An 18,477-nucleotide genomic window follows, 5' to 3' on the forward strand; every position below is an offset into this window, starting at 1 on the left:
ACTCATAATTCATAATATTTACCCATATAGAAGGAGAGAAAATGCTTTAAAATTTTTTCACATTGCAATTTCTTATATACCTGTGTTTAATGAGACAGTATTTTATATGGACACCTGAGTGTTTTTCATCACATGGTAATACTTACATATCATATTATTCAAATTAATTACTAATATTTAAAATCCTTATTTTGTACTGAAGGAATTGAATTGACTTATAAGTTGTTCTTTTAGCCCTAAAATTCTGTATGTATTCTTTGACTTTTATATTAGAAACCATCAAAGCTGGGCATGGTGGCTCTCGCCTATAATCCTAGTACTTTGGGAGGTGGAGGCAGGGGGCTGGCATGTGCCTTGGCATTCAACACCAGCCTGGACAACATAGCAAGACTCTGTCTCTACACACACACAAAATTAGCCAGGTGTGGTGGTGCATACCTGTAGTCCCAGCTACACAGGACACTGAGGTGGAAGGATCACTTGAGCCTGAGAAGCAGAGGCTGCAGTAAGCCATGATTGTGCCACTGCACTCCAGTGTGGGTGACAGAGTGAGACCCTGTCTTAAAAAAAGATAAAAACTATCAAATGTAGCGCATGTTTATTTTGGGGACTAAATGCTTATTTTTAAGGGGATGGTTAAAGTACTCAGCATTATTTAGGGAGTTAAAGCCTTAGGTTTTAAGCCTGATTTGGGGTTGAGCTCTGGGAAGGAAAAGATGATTGATTCATAGGCACCCTGATACAGTCACTCATGATCTGAAAAGCAGATGTACTCTAAGGCACTCAAAATAAAAATAACACCAGTCCTATGCTTATTCTTAAAGTCATGTTGTTTTCTGCAAGGTGTTAAAAATGAAAATAAGATTGTTCTAATAACATTGAAGTTTCGTGAGTATATGTGTATGATACAAGCGAAATTGATGGGTAACTACTTGCAGTAAAATTCTTTTAGAATTATGTACTTTTAGATTGACTTACCAGAACTGCTGAAATAAAAAACACTCCAATTTAATTTGAAATAGTGGGAACATTGGCTCTGCTGCAGTGATTTTAAGTGTATACATGCCCGACTGTGAATGGATTCAGTTTATCATTGGTGCTGCATTGAGGTCATTCAGAGACTGTCTTTTGCCATTGCAGGTAGAGCGGGAAAAGGCCATTCTTTTGGCCAACCTACAGGAGTCACAGACACAGCTGGAACACACCAAGGGGGCACTGACAGAGCAGCATGAGCGGGTGCACCGGCTCACAGAGCACGTCAATGCCATGAAGGGCCTGCAAAGCAGCAAGGAGCTCAAGGCTGAGCTGGATGGGGAGAAGGGCCGGGACTTAGGGGAGGAGGCCCATGACTACGAGGTGGACATCAATGGTTTAGAGATCCTTGAATGCAAATACAGGGTGGCAGTAACTGAGGTGATTGATCTGAAAGCTGAAATTAAGGCCTTAAAGGAGAAATATAATAAATCTGTAGAAAACTACACTGATGAGAAGGCCAAGTATGAGAGTAAAATCCAGATGTATGATGAGCAGGTGACAAGCCTTGAGAAGACCACCAAGGAGAGTGGTGAGAAGATGGCCCACATGGAGAAGGAGTTGCAAAAGATGACCAGCATAGCCAACGAAAATCACAATACCCTTAATACGGCCCAGGATGAGTTAGTGACATTCAGTGAGGAGTTAGCTCAGCTTTACCACCATGTGTGTCTATGTAATAATGAAACTCCCAACAGGGTCATGCTGGATTACTATAGGCAGAGCAGAGTCACCCGCAGTGGCAGCCTGAAAGGGCCCGATGATCCCAGAGGACTTTTGTCCCCACGATTAGCCAGGCGGGGTGTGTCATCCCCGGTAGAAACAAGGACCTCATCTGAACCAGTTGCAAAAGAAAGCACAGAGGCCAGCAAAGAACCAAGTCCAACTAAGACCCCCACAATCTCTCCTGTTATTACTGCCCCACCGTCATCTCCAGTATTGGATACAAGTGACATTCGCAAAGAGCCGATGAATATCTACAACCTTAATGCCATAATCCGGGACCAAATCAAGCATCTGCAGAAAGCTGTGGACCGGTCCTTGCAACTGTCTCGTCAAAGAGCAGCAGCTCGGGAGCTAGCCCCTATGATTGATAAAGACAAGGAAGCCTTAATGGAAGAGATCCTCAAGCTAAAGTCCCTGCTGAGCACCAAACGGGAGCAGATTGCCACATTGAGGGCGGTGTTGAAAGCCAACAAGCAGGTAATCTCATTCTACTGGTGAAAGCATGCTAGTCAAAGCTTTCTGAACTAATTTATTCCCTAATTTTATTGAGTATCGAGTATTGTCAAGATGAGAGTTCAGATTCTTGGTCAGTGGATAAATAAAACTGTGTCCCAGTGCCAGATCAGAATGTCATAATAATTATTATTTTTAAATGATGAAATATCTGCGCCCAGCTAGGTGGAGGCAGAGGTGAGGAAGTTAAAGCAGGAACACAGGAGAAGATCCAGATGCCTTTCTGCAGGTGTAGAAAGGCAGCTGAGGCAGTGCTGGGCTGAAGCCTGGCAGTGAGTGGCTGTGGAAACAGGAGATGGAGGGTGGTAGAATAGGCTGGCAAGGCAGGTTACGCCAACCAGGGAGATACAGCGAGAAAGACAAACACCCAGCGGGCAGCTGGAGCAAACAGAGGGAAATCTGAGTGCATATGGTGAAGAAGGTCTGATGGCCAATAACTGGACCCCAGCTTTGGAGCTGGAGGTTCAGATTCAAGACTCAATTTCTAGGGGTATAGCAAAATTATTATTTTTTAAATTATTTTATTATTTTTGTTTTGAGACAGAGTCTTGCTCTGTTGCCCAGGCTGGAGTGCAGTGGCACCATCTCTGCTCACTGCAACCTCCGCCTCCTGGGTTCAAGCGATTCTCATGCCTCAGCCTCCGAAGCAGCTGGGATTACAGGCATGTGCCACCATGCCCAGCTAACTTTTTGTATTTTCAGTGGAGACAGAATTTCGCCATATTGTCTAGGCTGGTCTCGAGCTCCTGACCTCAAGTGATCCGCCCGCCTCGGCCTCCCAAAGTGCTGGGATTACAGGCATGAGCCACCGCGCCCAGCCAAGTATAGCAAGATTAAAAGGAGTGTTTTGTCTTTCATCCCAAACTTAGAGAAACAAGAGCGCTAAATAAATGAACAAGTCAGGGATGAAAGACAAGACAACTGTGAGGAACTGAGTGAGTAACAGAAACAAAGCCAGACAGATTGTTACGAACAAATTAAATAGTTTGGGGCCACTTTAGCAAGCAAATAATAGAGAGAGTGTGTGAGAGAGTATAAGAATGAGTTCTACCTGTGCTACTGACCACGTATCTGAAATTTAGGTTCATTTGGGATGTTAACTCACCTGGATCAGAGCTTAAGTAATAGGGAGCTTTTCCTAGCTATTGATCTTGTCCTTCTGGACAAGTAGTAATGTTACAACATGAACCTGTCTAATTCCCAGCCCTCCTTAATGACTAACATTGTTTTCACCCTGAGTTTTACCTGGGTGGGAGTGCTGCAAAATATAGGCAGGAAAATTATTTTCACCTTTATTTAGTTTATCTGAAAAGATATTCTCGAAAGACACGTATTTGAGAAAGGTGCTGAATAAATGTTGGTGTTGATAAAGAGAAGCAACAAAGCACCAAATGCCCTCTTGCAAACGCAAGCAGTGCCAGTGAATAGTAGGTCAAGGGAGCTTTTGGTCTTTGGAGAATGAAGGTTAATTTCAGATTCAGAGTGTCTTCTCCATTTGCCATCATCTGGGGAAAACCACGCCCTTATTATGTCCTCTACAGTGCAGCTTTCAAGTCCTCATCTCTAGTTCCCATAAATCTATTTATGTAATTGACATCTATACCATAAGCTATAATATTGTTTGCACTATTAACATGTTTTATATAAACCTAAGGGCAAAATATGACTTTATTTTGTGTTGTCACTTTAGAGAAATAGAAAAGATTAGAGTGAATGAAACCATCATTCTCAGCAAACTATTGCAAGGACAAAAAACCAAACACCGCATGTTCTCACTCATAGGTGGGAATTGAACAGTGAGAACACAGGGACACAGGAAGGGGAACATCCCACACCGGGGCCTGTTGTGGGATGGGGGGAGGGGGGAGGGATAGCATTAGGAGATATACCTAATGTAAATGACGAGTTAATGGGTGCAGCACACCAACATGGCACATGTATACATATGTAACAAACCTGCACATTGTGCACATGTACCCTAGAACTTAAAGTATAATAAAAATATATATATATATAAAAATAAATAAAATAAAATAAAAAAGAAAAGATTAGAGTGAATGAAGAATTTGTGAGAGATCTGACTCCAATTTTAGGTCAGAATAAAGGAATTTATTATTATAACTCTGCTATAATTTAAAGACCCAACGATTCAGAGTGGTCATAAATAACCAATACCATATTAGATAAGGCTTACACAACCTTTATCAAGGACATGCTATCCTGGGGCATTCTTGGTCAAGCCATCCAGATAACTTCTCTGACTTCTTCCTAAAGGTTGAATATTAACAATTTAGGGCTGGGCGCAATGGCTCACGCCTGTAATCCCAGCACTTTGGGAGGCCAAGGCCAGTGGATCACTTGAGGTCAGAGTTTGAAACCAGCCTGACCAATATGGAGAAACACCGTCCCTACTAAAAATACAAAATTAGCCAGGCGTGGTGGTGGGCGCCTGTAATCCCAGCTACTCGGGAGGCCGAGGCAGGAGAGTCACTTGAACCCAGGGGGCGGAGGTTGCGGTGAGCTGAGATCACATGATTGCACTCCAGCCTGGGCAACAAGAGCGAAAATCTGTCTTTAAAAAAAAAAAATCAAGATGCTTAACTGAAACAGAGGTATAGATAAGGACACTTGGCCAACCAACAGAGACTAATTTGTGAACAAGCATTCATTGATTATATATTTTCTGGGAGGCAGTAAGTAGGGATGCAAAAATAAATGACATAATCTAGTAGGAATTCCACAATTGCCTATAGCTGTTTACAAGACAGGACTTATCAAGCACTTTAGAGTGATGTAAACAGTACCACAGGAAATCAGAACAGAACAAAGCATTCCTAGCTGAAGTTTTATTTTCATAGTGCTTTGTGGTACGGGTTGAGTATCCATTTTCCAAAATGTTTGGGATGAGAAATGTTTAGATTTTGGATTTTGGACATTTGCATATATACATAATGAGTTATCTTGGGGATGGGATCCAAGTCCAAACATGAAATTTACTTATGTTTCATGTATTCCTATATACATAGCCTGAAGGTAATTTTATACAATATTTTTAATGATTCTGTGGCTGAAACAAAGTTTTGACTGCGACTCATTACATGAGGTCAGGTGTAGAATTTTGTGGCTCATGTCAGCACTCAAAAGGTTTCAGATTTTGAAGCATTTTGGATTTCGGATTAAGGATGCTCATCCTGTACCATCTGCATTACATTAGAGTTACAGTCTATATGGGCTCAGTAAATTAAATGAAAACACATTTCTAGCGATGCATTTGGTCTACATGTTCATGATGTTGGGCCTGTTGCTGTGATGCTTATGTGCCGTAAATAGCTTCAAGTATTAACAGATGACATTCACTATAGTTAGACATTGTGGAATGTTTGTTCTTAAGGTTAAGGTGAGAATTCTGGGGCACAGGGGAAAAAAGGAAATCTCCCTGTTTTAAAATAGGCATTCTACTATACAGCCATAAGAAAGAAAAGAATGAGAGCATGCCATTTACAGGGACATGGTTGGAGCTGGAGACCATTATCCTTAGCAAACTAACACAGGAACAGAAAACCAGATACTGCATGTTCTCACTTATAAGTGGGAGCTAAATGATGAGAGCAAATAGACACACAGAGGGGAACAACACACAGTGGTTCCTACTGGAGGCTGAAGGATGAGAGGAAGGAGAGGATCAGGAAAAATAACAAATGGATACTAGGCTTAATACCTGGGTGAAGAAATAATTGGTACAACAAACCCACATGACACACATTTACCTATGTAACAAGCCTGCACATCCTGCACCTGTACCCCTGAACTTAAAAGTTAAAAATAAATAAATAAAATAGGCATTCTGTAGTCTCTATGAATCTTCTCATTTACTTAAGGATTTTTTCATAGGCACAGTGCCTTCTGATGAAGTCAGTAAATGCTTATGAAGCACCGCCCATCTAGCACTGTGCTAGATGCTGAAGATTCAAAGAAGACTAACACATGGTCCCTGCCTTCCAGAAGACTCAGCCTCCTGGGGATGTCAGGATAGAAACACAATTACAGTTCAACGTTACACATGCTGTAATCCAAGTTATGAGAACAATGCAGAGGAAGCAACTAAGGTTTCCTAGAGGAGCGGAAAAGACTTCACAGAAGCAATTATACCTTAGTTTGTTCTTAAAGGATAAGGAGTTGTTTTCCAGAGGAGGAGGAAGTAATTCCAGACAGAGCAGTAGGTAGAAAGGCTTAGGAGTGACAAAATAGAATGATATATTCAGGGAATGCTCACAAAGTCCTATGTGGCTGGAAATAAGACTTTTTTTATTTAGAAAGTCAACTTTGGAGTGTGTGGAGAACGTGGTGAATGTAGACATCAGCAAATCCAATGAGTTATGGATACTTAAAAATACTTAATTCTGGAAAAACTTTGCACGGTCTATGGACAAACAAATCTACAAACAAAACTGAGGCTTTGGGGTATTTGTCACAAACAATAAATGAGATTGTATTTCTATTTCAGATCTAGCTCTTCTGTTATCCCTCACTTTATTCCCCTTAGATACTGACCATGGGACTCTGTGTGCTTACAAATTTGTTACATCTACATTTTCACAACTTAAACATACTTTTCTGTTTTAAATGAATATGTGTCTAAGCTTTTTAAACACTAAACAACTGCCATTTTTCCCCAGGTCAGTTTCTGCATTGTGGATAATTTTCTGAATCTGTAAGGTTTCTAAGGATTCCTCCAAGTATTTACAGAATATACAGAAGTATTTTATGAGTAAAGTCTCATTTTAATCTGAATTTAAATCCAATCAAAACTCACAAGAAACTACTTCGGAATCAAAACAGTAACAAAGTACCCTATCCCAACATTGATTTAATTAAGGAATAATTTATTTCTATAGATGTTGGCACTTTGCATATGAAGATTTGAAGCTGCCCACTTCAAGCACAAAAAGAAATGTTAAAAACAGGGTAGTGTTCCTGGGAAATCCCATTAGTAATGGATTTCTCTACTAGTAATGGGGTTTTTCATTAGTATGGGGTATTTGTATACACTTTGAAAAGTTATAGTTTCCAGTTTGTAAAAATCATGTGTTCCCAATTTGGCTTCAACATGCGAACTGTGTGCTATGCATCAAACAGGCAATCCCTAAGTATACACTGATTTTATGCATTGATTCAGTCAGTGTGTTTTTTTACTTGTGTGTGTGCCAGGGTAGCTCTTGATTTGAAACACTATTAATTCCAAGAACTTCAGACATGCCCAAATCCCAGATTCAAACAAATGTTTTAACTCACTCAACATTTTATAACCCCTACTTTTATGAAGATTTTGAAGGAATTATATTTCACTATATTTCATTGTTTGGACAAATTGTATGCAAATTAGAAAGTAATTAGTTCTTTGTCACTTCTTTTCCTTAAACATACGATAACATGGATTTATAGTTTATCATATACCCATATTATAAATTACAATGGTGTATGTCTTTTATTCTATGTTTTGGGCCCACAGAGCACAGGTGACAGAATTTGAGTTCTAACATATTCCAATTTGATTATTCCAATTGAAGCTGTGCTTCTTTACTAAATAATTGGTAAAAAAAATGTTTGTATAAAGTTTCATTTTGGCTCCCTCCTTGTCCTAAAATCCCAACTTTCAGCAATCTGCATTAAATATTTATTAAACTACTGTCATTCTCTTAGCTCCTGATACTGACTCTGGCTCGCAGCGGGCTTCTAGGGCAATTTAACCATATTATGAATTCACAACACATTTTGACATTAAAGAAAAACTTCCCTGTGTCCAAAGCGCATACCTATGTTTATATAAAATGTAACCAAATCAATTTCACTTTCCTTTTATAAAAGAACATAATAGGCACAGCATGAAGCAATCTGTATGATGGATTTTCCTGATATGAAAATTGTAAGCAGTGTGATTTTCTGCTTTAGACAGCTGAGGTGGCGCTAGCTAATCTCAAGAACAAATACGAAAATGAAAAAGCAATGGTGACTGAAACCATGACGAAGCTTAGAAATGAACTGAAGGCTTTGAAAGAAGATGCTGCAACCTTCTCATCCCTGAGAGCAATGTTTGCAACAAGGTAACAGTATTTTCCTCCTACTACTGGGTGCGGTAGGTGGGGAAAAGGCTTTAAAATTCACAGCCCTGCCTTTGTGCATGTTGAGTGTATTCCATGTGTAGTCTAGGATGGCTAAGTGTGAAGAAAATCTGTGGAAGTCCACTCTGACGTATCTAAAAGCAAGCCTTCTGTGCTGTTTCCCAGAGCCCCCTACTGAACACTCTGGATCCAGAAATTCTATTACATAAACATATTTTTTAAGTAAGCTAATATTAATAGATTGTTTCTAGAATTTATGCATCCCAAAGAGAGTCTCCCTCCAAATAAAAAGCTTTCAATAAGAAAAAAAAAACCCACTTCCTAGAATAGCTAAATATTATCACCTCTGAAATAGAGTTCTGTGAAGGAAGTACATGAAAGTATATAAAAGTGCCTTACCTTTAGTACTGTACGAGAAGATACTGTCATAATGAAGATTAATAATCATCACATCAGCTAATTACTTATAATTTATTTTTTTTTTTGAGACGGAGTCTCACTCTGTTGCCCAGGCTAGAGGGCAGTGGTGCGATCTCAGCTCACTGCAACCTCCGCCTCCCGGGTTCTAGCGATTCTCCTGCCTCACCCTCCCGAGTAGCTGGGAATACAGGCACCTGCCACCACGCCCGGCGAATTTTTTGTACTTTTAGTAGAGACGGGGTTTCACCCTGTTACCAGGATGGTCTCGATTTCCTGACCTCATGATCCGCCCGCCTTGGCCTCCCAAAGTGCTGGCTGGGATCACAGGCGTGAGCCACCGCGCCTGGCTGTATTTTGTGTTTAAACATGAAGTGATTGTTAAGAATGTATTTGATTTGAAGTTTTCAGAATCTTGAGATTTTCAATATACTGTTGAAATACATTTTTTGCTGTCACAATGCAGTGTCAAAAAAGACCTACCTTTTTTTTTTTTTTTTTTTTGAGATGGGGTCTCACTCTGTCTCCCAGGCTGAAGTGCAGTGGCGCTATCTCGGTTCACTGCAGCCTGGACATCCTGGACTCAAGCAATCCTCCCACCTTACCTCAGCCTCCCGAGTACCTGGGACTGCAGGCTTGCACCACCACACCCGCTAATTTTTGTGGTTTTTGTGGAGGCATGTTCTCGCCGTGTTGCCCAGGCTGGTCTCAAACTCCTGGGCTCAAGAGATCCGCCCACCTCGGCCTCCAAAAGTCCTGAGATACAGGTATGAGCCACCATGCCCGACCAAATCCTACCAATTGTGTATCTTGTATGATGCAAACTTGGTGCAAAATTCATGAATAATTACTATGGCTTTACTTGCAGATTTAGTAAATAATTTACATGTAGCTGATACATGTAAAAGTGTTAAAAACAAACAAAAAAAGATCTCTTGAGCTTTATGAGAGTCCCCCAGAAACTGAGATCACGCCACTGCACTCCAGCCTGGGTGATAGAGCGAGACTCCGTCTCAAAAATAATAATAATTTTTAATAAAAAGGAATTGTTATCCCCAAATTGTCTATTTTCACAGACTTTTTTTGGCATGAACAATATTTGTTATTCATATTTTAGTGGGTAAATAAACTCAGAAAAAAACAAAACAAAATTCAGGATGAGCTTTTTCTCCATGCCACCTCTACCTTCCAAATGTATATGTGCTCAGGTTTTGCCTTTGGTAAGGAAAAAAGATCACTGAGCTTATCTTCCTTCTTCGGCACAAGTATGAAACCTGAATAAAGATGTTTCGGACAGCCTGCTATATCTGTATCAAACCTTGTGAAATCTTGGTTTTTGCAGGGTTTTCTGTTTTTTGTTTTTTGGCAACTCATTGCTCTGTCATCTGGTTGAGAAATCATTGAAAATACTCAGTTTTCTAATTCAGGCAAATAAGTCAAATTGACAAGACCAACAGCTGCAATCTCTACTAAATTAAACTAAAATGTATAAATATAGATAAGGAAATGTTTTCTTTATAAACATTATTATTTTGGATACTATAGGCATAGCCTATAATAAACTTGTTACATTCCTCCGAAGAATACAATGTCATACAGTAAAAAGAGCTACTGTAAGACACTTCAGGTACAGTGGACATTGTGTGAGACTTGACTGTTTGTTATTCTGCTATTACACAGCAGCCCCACAATAACTCTGTCCCTGGGGTTTAAGACATTGCCTATTAAGACTGTCTCCATATGGGCTGGGTGCAGTGGCTGATACCTGTAATCGCAGCACTTTGGGAGACTGAGGCAAGAAGATCACTTGAGGCCAGGAGTTCGAGACCAGTCTGGGCAACATAGTGAGACCCTGTCTCTTTAAAAAATAATAATGACTGGGCATGGTGGCTCATGCCAGTAATCCCAGCACTTTGAGAGTCCAAGGTGGGAGGATCACTTGAGGTCAGGAGTTCAAGACCAGCCTGGCCAACATGGTGAAACCCCATCTCTACTAAAAAAAATACAAAAATTAGCTTGGCATGGTGGCACACTCCTATAATTCCAGCAACTCGGGAGGCTGAGGTAGGAGAATCGCTTGAACCTGGGAGGCAGAGGTTGCAGTGAGCCAAGATCACGCCACTGCACTCCAGCCTCGGCGATACAGCGAGACTCAGTCTCAAAAAACAAATAAACAAAACAACAACAACAAAATAATAATAAATTTTTAAAAAATGTCCCATATATCTCATTGTATGGATGAACATATATTCCAACTTTCTGCTATTGTAGGTTATCTACATTCTATTGCTAGACCTTTAAACCAGTCTTCTAAATTTCTAAATTTCAGTAAAATTTATTACTTTTCAACTTAAGTCCCAAATTCAATTTCACCAAGATCTTCCTCTGACCACTTCTCTGTTTTGGTTCCAGATGTGATGAATATGTCACCCAGTTGGATGAGATGCAGAGACAGTTAGCAGCTGCAGAGGATGAGAAGAAGACTCTAAACACTTTGTTACGAATGGCTATCCAGCAAAAACTCGCCCTGACCCAGAGGCTGGAGGACTTAGAGTTTGACCATGAGCAGTCCCGACGCAGCAAAGGCAAACTTGGAAAGAGCAAGATCGGCAGCCCTAAAGTAAGTGGGGAGGCATCAGTCACCGTGCCCACCATAGACACTTACCTCCTGCATAGTCAGGGCCCACAGACACCCAACATTCGGGTCAGCAGTGGCACTCAGAGGAAAAGGTATGCATGCAGCGATCTTCATAGTACGGTGCAGTGGCCAGATTTTAGTTAACTGCAAAAATAAATGTGCTGTTGTTGTGGAGGATGGAGGAGGGGAAGAAAAAGAAAAAATGGGAGCTGGCATATAAATGGTCTTGCTAATGTGGGTCTTTCCAGATCAAAACCTTTTTGATAATTGTGTTTATGTAGTCCTTTCTAACCCCCAGCCCAATCCCTCCTCTTGATTAATCGTAATATAATTTTCAAGTGTCTGTTAATATTTTTGCTACTCTTTGTATGTGTAAATATGCCTCTCCCTTACCTCCAACCTAAGAATTGGTAGATAAAGGTCGATATTAAGAATGAAGCTGTGTTCTACCTGGGTTATAATTTTAAAAGTCATTGTACCTTTGGAAATGGTGCTGTTTATCAGCTTCTCTTTAACGGGGCAAGGATATGAATATGTTCTCTTAGGGAAACTTTTGTCCATATGACCAAAACTGATGACGGACTGAAAGGGGATGTCTATATCTAGATAAAATGGGGATGGAATACGCACAGTCCTTTTCTTGAAAGCAGGTTTTTGTGCTTTTTCATTTGGCATGGGAATATTGCCCAGAGAAACCACTTGTAAGGTTTTTAGGGGCTTGATTTTGTGACCTCTTTCCAGAGTCCTGGCTGTTGAGTTACTTACCCTGTATTTTTGGTTAATGGTATAACATTTTTATTTTAGGAGCTTTCATTAAAGACTCAAATAATATATTTTCTATTTGCGGTTCAAGCTAACTGTAATAAATCTCTTTTCCAGTATCCAGAACAGTTTCCAAATAGGGTTGTATCCTGATGTGGAAACTAAAAAAAAAAAAGCAAAAATATTGATTTACATATTTAAAAAATTAAATGCCAATATAAATAATGTTGTCACTGGTGAGGCGTTAAAAGGTAATTAAAGTAAAACTTTTTTGTTTCCTATATGTATTTTTCTTGGATCTCCTGCAAGACAATTTTCACCTTCCCTTTGTGATCAGAGCCGTCCCAGGACTTCAGGGGCTTCCTACCTACAGAATTTATTAAGAGTTCCCCCTGATCCCACCTCCACAGAATCATTTCTTCTGAAGGGCCCCCCTTCCATGAGTGAATTCATCCAAGGGCACCGGCTCAGCAAGGAAAAAAGGTTAACCGTGGCTCCACCAGGTAAACATTTTTTCCTTGGGTGCATGTGATGCAAATGATTAGTTGAATAGACTCTCCCCTTCCTTCCAGTCACTCAGGCCCACCCAGCTGCAGAGTCTACCTTTGATGATGTGTAAATTCCTATAAGTCAAGTAAAAACTTCCTTACACTTAGCTTCCCATTTCCTCCTTCACTCATATTCCTTAGAATGACAGACTTCCATTTAACAGCCAAAGATGGCAAATGAGAGTTGGAAGGAATGGGATAGCTAAAGGAAAATTAGCAACAAGCACAACGCACACACACTTGGATCCTATTTGCAGTTTGGTAGCTCATGGCGATTCCATCTTGGTCAGATTTGGCCAGTTCTCTCTTATTGTTTTTAATGTAATTTCCGTAAAGGGAGAGCCATATGTATAACAAGGCTTTTGGGTTGATTTCCTTTTGTAGTGACTCAGAACATCTCCTCAATCATTATATTGAGAATAAAAGTAAAACCCTCTAAGATTTTGCTCCTCAAGAACATTTAGGTCTTAGTATAATGTTCTTGTAGATTGCAAGTCCCCATTGGTTAATGCTTACCAACGTGTTCACACTTAGCTTCACTATTTTGCATTTTTCTTTCTTCCTTCCTTCCTTTCATTCTTTTTACTTGTTCTGTGAAGAGGCCTAAATTGAAAATGTGACATATGGCAAATAGAGAAAACTATTCTTGTAAATAAAAATCATCCTTTTAAGGAATCCCTGCATGTGAGTATAGGGCAGAAGTGGCAAACAAGGAGCCCATAAACCAATGTAAGCTTAAAGGCAGCTGTTATTTGACTATTGCCAAAAAATAAAAAATAAAACTAATTTGTTAGTTATTGACAGTTAAAAATTCAAGAGATTTTGTATGAGCATCAGTATTTCTGGCCTCTTTTGGAAGATTCTGAATATCTGGCAGCCCTAGGTCTGCGTTCACGCATGTCAACACCTGTTGGAGCTCTGTAGTGGCTGCTGCTGTTAGGGCAAGCTTTGCACTTTGCCACGGTCCCCATTCCTCCTTATTACTCAAGCTTTGCACTTTGCCACGGTCCCCACTCCTCCTTATTATTATACCCAGCCCTGCTATCCTCATTTCTATTCTGTCCTGGCCCGTCCTGTGGTCTTTGAGTTTGCCACCGTTGAAGTAGAATTTATTTTTTCATTTTACCTTAGTTCCTTTTTGCAAACCTCAGCCTTTGGATCTCTAATACTTTCCTTATCTGATTCATGAAATCAGCCTACTGATTGGGATTAAAAGATGTGGTGTAGAAACTGATAGTGCATTTCACGTTCTAAAGGTGTTTGAGGAAATTGGTAGTGATAATGAGTTGGAATGGTGTAATAGCCAAAATAGACACCTAAGAAGACAAAAAGTAAAAACTGCTTGGTGTTTTTAATTTCATAACTGATTTCCTATTGTTTTAGACCTCCTTGGAAGGTACCTTGAAGTATTCTGTGAATCACCAAAGTGGTAATGATTTATCAGGATACCTAACTCGGATAAAACCCACAAGTCTTCTTTTTAGTGTTCCAAATGGATTTAGTAGCACTATCTACTGGAACTTAGAAAAGAAATTGGTATGATTAATAAATAACTCCTATTGCTGTTTAATTAAAAAGATAACATCTCAATAAGGTTAAAAATTAATAATCAATGTTAACAACAATAACTGTTTTCATTTTTGTATAACTGGTTTTTGTTTACATGAATATATATTTTATATTGTTGTCATTACATTGTTTAAGCCATGAACATTATATCACAAGCTTTTCCATGTTGCTATCTAGTCTCATTTTGATTTGTTAAAGTTATTGTATCATAGATTTTGTTTCACATGCTGTTACCACATTAATCACTACTTCTCTTCTTGTCCACTGAGGTAGTTTTTCATTATTTGTTATATTATAGAGCACTGCTGGGAATACCCTCATGCATTCAGCTTCTCATCTATTAAATTGTTCTCAAGAGTGAGATCACTCAGTTAAAAGTTGAACATCTTTATGTTTTTTGCTCCATTCTGATGTTGCTGTCAAGAAGGGTATATCAATGTACTAAAAGCCCATAAAACACTTTCCCTTTTTCCCACATTGGGAATCTTTCTGCTACTTTATACACACTGTACACATCTTACAACTCTAAAGTCAGTTAGCATACATGAATGAGAGTACCATATATTGTCTTAAACTCTTTAGTTTTGAATAACCAGAAAATACCATTGACCTTAGAAATGATTACTATTTATGAGATTCGAGGCCGGGTGCAGTGGTTCACACCTGTAATCCCAGCACTTTGGGAGGCCAAGGCAGGTGAATCACTTGGGCTCAGGAGTTTTAGACCAGCCTTGGCAACATGGTGAAACCCCGTCTCTACAAAAATTAGCCAGGTGTGGTAGTGGGCACCTGTAGTCCCAGCTACTCAGGAGGCTAAGGTGGGATCCCTTGAGCCAGGGAGGCGGAAGTTTCAGTGAACTGAGATCGCACCGCTACACTCCAGCCTGGGTGACAGAGTGAGACACTGTCTCAAAAAAAAAAAAAATTAGAGATATAGGGAATGTGGAATTCAGAATAATCACCAGACCAGAAGGTCATGCTAATGCCAGCTTAACATATTGATGACCTTTATAATTCTCACCATTTATGTAAAGTTAAAATAATAAAAGAGGAAAGGAAGTAAAGTTGTTATTATAGCCTTAGGAATTTTTAATTGTGTATCGTGGAATCAACCAGATTAATGCTTAATAAATTATTATCAAATCAATCTTAGCAAGATTTTCTAAAAGATCCTAGTTAAATGAATTACTATAGAAAGTGACTGACCATCCACACCAAATAAATTGTAGCTTCTACAAATATCTGCATTATTACCAATATATGTTATTTTCCCTCAGCTGAACTATGTAGGGTAAGACATATCAAACATTTTTTATGATGCTTTTACTATATAAAATCTTTTCATTAAGCCAAGAAAGAGAAAATATGACATATAATACCAGTCTTATGTTCTGTATAAGAAATATCATAAGCCCATGGGAAATAGTAGATTTTATGAGTATTTTTAAATTCAGGAGTTTAACCATTATAAAATTTGCTAGCTAGTAACAATATCTATTAATCATTTTAAAAGGAAAATTCTCTATTAATTTATCAGAATGTTTTTGATAAGCATTGTTTTCTTATATATATATTTTTGTTTTTTGTTTTTTTTTTTCTTTTTCTTCGAGACGGAGTCTTCCTCTGTCACCCAGGCTGGAGTGCAGTGGCGCAACCTTGGCTCACTGCAAGCTCTGCCTCCTGGGTTCATGTCATTCTCCTGCCTCAGCCTCCCGGGCGCCCGTCACCACGCCCGGCTAATTTTTTGTATTTTTAGTAGAGATGGGGTTTCATGGTATTAGCCAGGATGGTCTCAATCTCCTGATCGTGATCTGCCGTCTCGGCCTCCCAAAGTGCTGGGATTACAGGCGTGAGCCACCGCGCCCAGCCTAAAATATATTTTTAGTACATCTTTTTAGATGATTTTTAATTATTCTGATAAGCAGATATGGGCTTTATTTTTCTACTGAGGACCGTTGAAGCAATTACCTCAACTAAAAATGAAATCAGTTTAATTTGTTTTTAATCCTTCAGTTGAAGAATTGAGAGAGGTATGTCTCGTTTAAAAATTTAAGACACAGAAGATAAAATGTTATTTATTCCGTACAAGAGATACTTTCAAATAGATTTTATTTCTATGAGATGGTAAACAGAAAACCTCCTCTCCTTAAATGCACAATTTCTCCATTCTGGAGAATCAACTATAGGGTGGGGCATTGATTTTCAACATTAGTAGAATATTTTATACTAATTGATTAATGCATTATACTGATCGCTTTGCTGCATTAGTACAACCTTTTAAGGGAAAATTCTGGCGTTTCCCTCTGGCTGGCTCAGCTTCTGCAACCTCAGCCCTTGCAATGCCAGTGCTTCTGGCCATGGCTTGCTTGTTAACTTTCTTGTTCTTGACTTTATCCTTATCCTGGTACACAAATTCCAGTGTCCTTCCACATGCTCATCTTAGTTTTCACAGTTTTAGTTACCAGCTGACCTGAGAAGTGCCTATCAGCCTTGATGACCTTGACTCAAAAGGGACCCTGTTGTCATCAAGGAGTTTGTAATTAGGTAGCAGATTGTATGTCTTCACAAAATTGTTGCCTATTTTTTAGCCAGCATTTTATCTTGACTCCTTAACTACCTAGGCCTATATCCTTCTCCTCCTCCTCCTTCCCCTCTTCCTCCTCCTCCTCATCATCTTATCATTTAATCAATAATTGCAATCAGCCTGTCAGAATATGTAAAAGGAATCCGTGTAATTCACAGGCGGGAGTTGTTATTTCTGTAGTAAAGACCTGACTGCGGCATTTACACATGACAAATAGGAAATGACAAACCTGGGGAAGCAAGTTTGAACTCAATCTGGAAGTAATAGCCTAAGCAGCTTGCTCTTCACACTGTGTTTCCCGTGTCACGCTTTTCCTCTTAGGTATCTTGCTTCTCCCTCTCATTTCAATCTCCTCCCTCCTTCTGTTCCTCCCTCCTTCCATCCCTCCCTCCTCTCTTTCTCTGACACAATGACTCAGCTAGTTTAAGAGAATGGTATTATTTTGAAGTCTGAAAATGTTTCTGTGATATTTTGCATTTTACTGATCTTTAAAGCAACTCACAGAAGTGTGTTAGCCTTAGATACATAATCACCCCTTGAGATATAGAGTCAACAATACACACCGACATGTTCATAGTAAAAACTGCCTTTATGTTTCACTGCATTCAAACAAATAGATATTTGTTTGTTTCATGTATTGCAAATCCTATGTTCTTAAGCATGTACCGAAATCACATTTATTTCATTAATCCATTTACTCATTCACCGGAATTTAACAAAATTTAGTGAATATCTGCTATGTGTCAGGCACTTTTCTTGGCTCTTGATATACAATGATATTCAAATAAAACTCATAGTCTGGTAGGGGAGGTAGGAGAAAAATATGTACTGAATAGATATTCCTGAAATAAATAAAGGAATTAGAATGATTAGGAACATCCTTCCAGAAGAAATGCAAGGCTGGCCATGAAAGGTGACTATATCGTTATAGGCAGAAGGTGGCAGTGCAGATGTGGGTCGTAAGAAGAACCTTATAGGAAAGGAGGTCAACTTGCCCCAGTGCCACGAGCTCAGCATTACAACCTGGTGCAGGACTTGGAAGTAATAGGAAGTGAGGCTGCAAAGGTGGACAGGGACCTGAAGACGGAGGGCCAGGTTAGTGACAGCAGACCTTACCACGGGCATAGCTTAGCAGTTTTAAGAATAGGATCAGGTTTTCATTTGATAAAATCACCCTGATGACAAGGTGGAGAATGGATTAGATGTGGGTAACATCTAAGATAAAGAAGCAGGTACAGAGACTCATAAAATATGCAGATGAGAGGTAGTGGAGACCAGAATCAAAACTGTGAGGAATAGGAATGTTTAAATATGTCCCAAGTTACAATTCAGTTATATATTTCATCAGCCAGCATGTCCTGTGCACACACAACCTGCTCTTACTGCTTTCCATGTTCTGTATGTGGAAGGAGCTCAGTCAATCTTGTTTGAACTCATGGCCTCAGTATTTTGTACTTTATAAATTATATTTTTTCCTATAGAGGCTTTTCTATTTATATGTGTTCCACTTCCCCATATCACTAAACTTTCTTTTTCCACAGGATTCAATTCTTGAACTAGTAGGAGCGA

The 18,477-nt window shown here is 39.4% G+C and overlaps 1 protein-coding gene across 10 annotated transcripts in view; it reads left to right on the plus strand.

The window, feature by feature from the left end:
- BICD1 (BICD cargo adaptor 1) overlaps positions 1 to 18,477 on the plus strand; it is a 274,370-nt gene that overhangs the window by 217,348 nt on the left and 38,545 nt on the right. For 3 of the 10 annotated variants that reach the window (XM_063712107.1, XM_002823090.4, XM_054527085.2), the window contains exons 5-8: positions 1,141 to 2,235; positions 8,221 to 8,372; positions 11,220 to 11,537; positions 12,517 to 12,710. In XM_063712107.1, coding sequence (XP_063568177.1) covers positions 1,141 to 2,235; positions 8,221 to 8,372; positions 11,220 to 11,537; positions 12,517 to 12,710 — 1,759 coding nt within the window. Of the gene's footprint in view, positions 1 to 1,140; positions 2,236 to 6,162; positions 8,373 to 11,219; positions 11,538 to 12,516; positions 12,711 to 18,477 lie in introns of those variants that run through there. The other 7 variants (XM_054527080.1, XM_003778001.5, XM_009247610.3 and 4 more) reach the window with 5 other exon arrangements.

This window comes from Pongo abelii, chromosome 10, assembly GCF_028885655.2.
Source record: "Pongo abelii isolate AG06213 chromosome 10, NHGRI_mPonAbe1-v2.0_pri, whole genome shotgun sequence".
NCBI lineage: Eukaryota > Metazoa > Chordata > Mammalia > Primates > Hominidae > Pongo > Pongo abelii.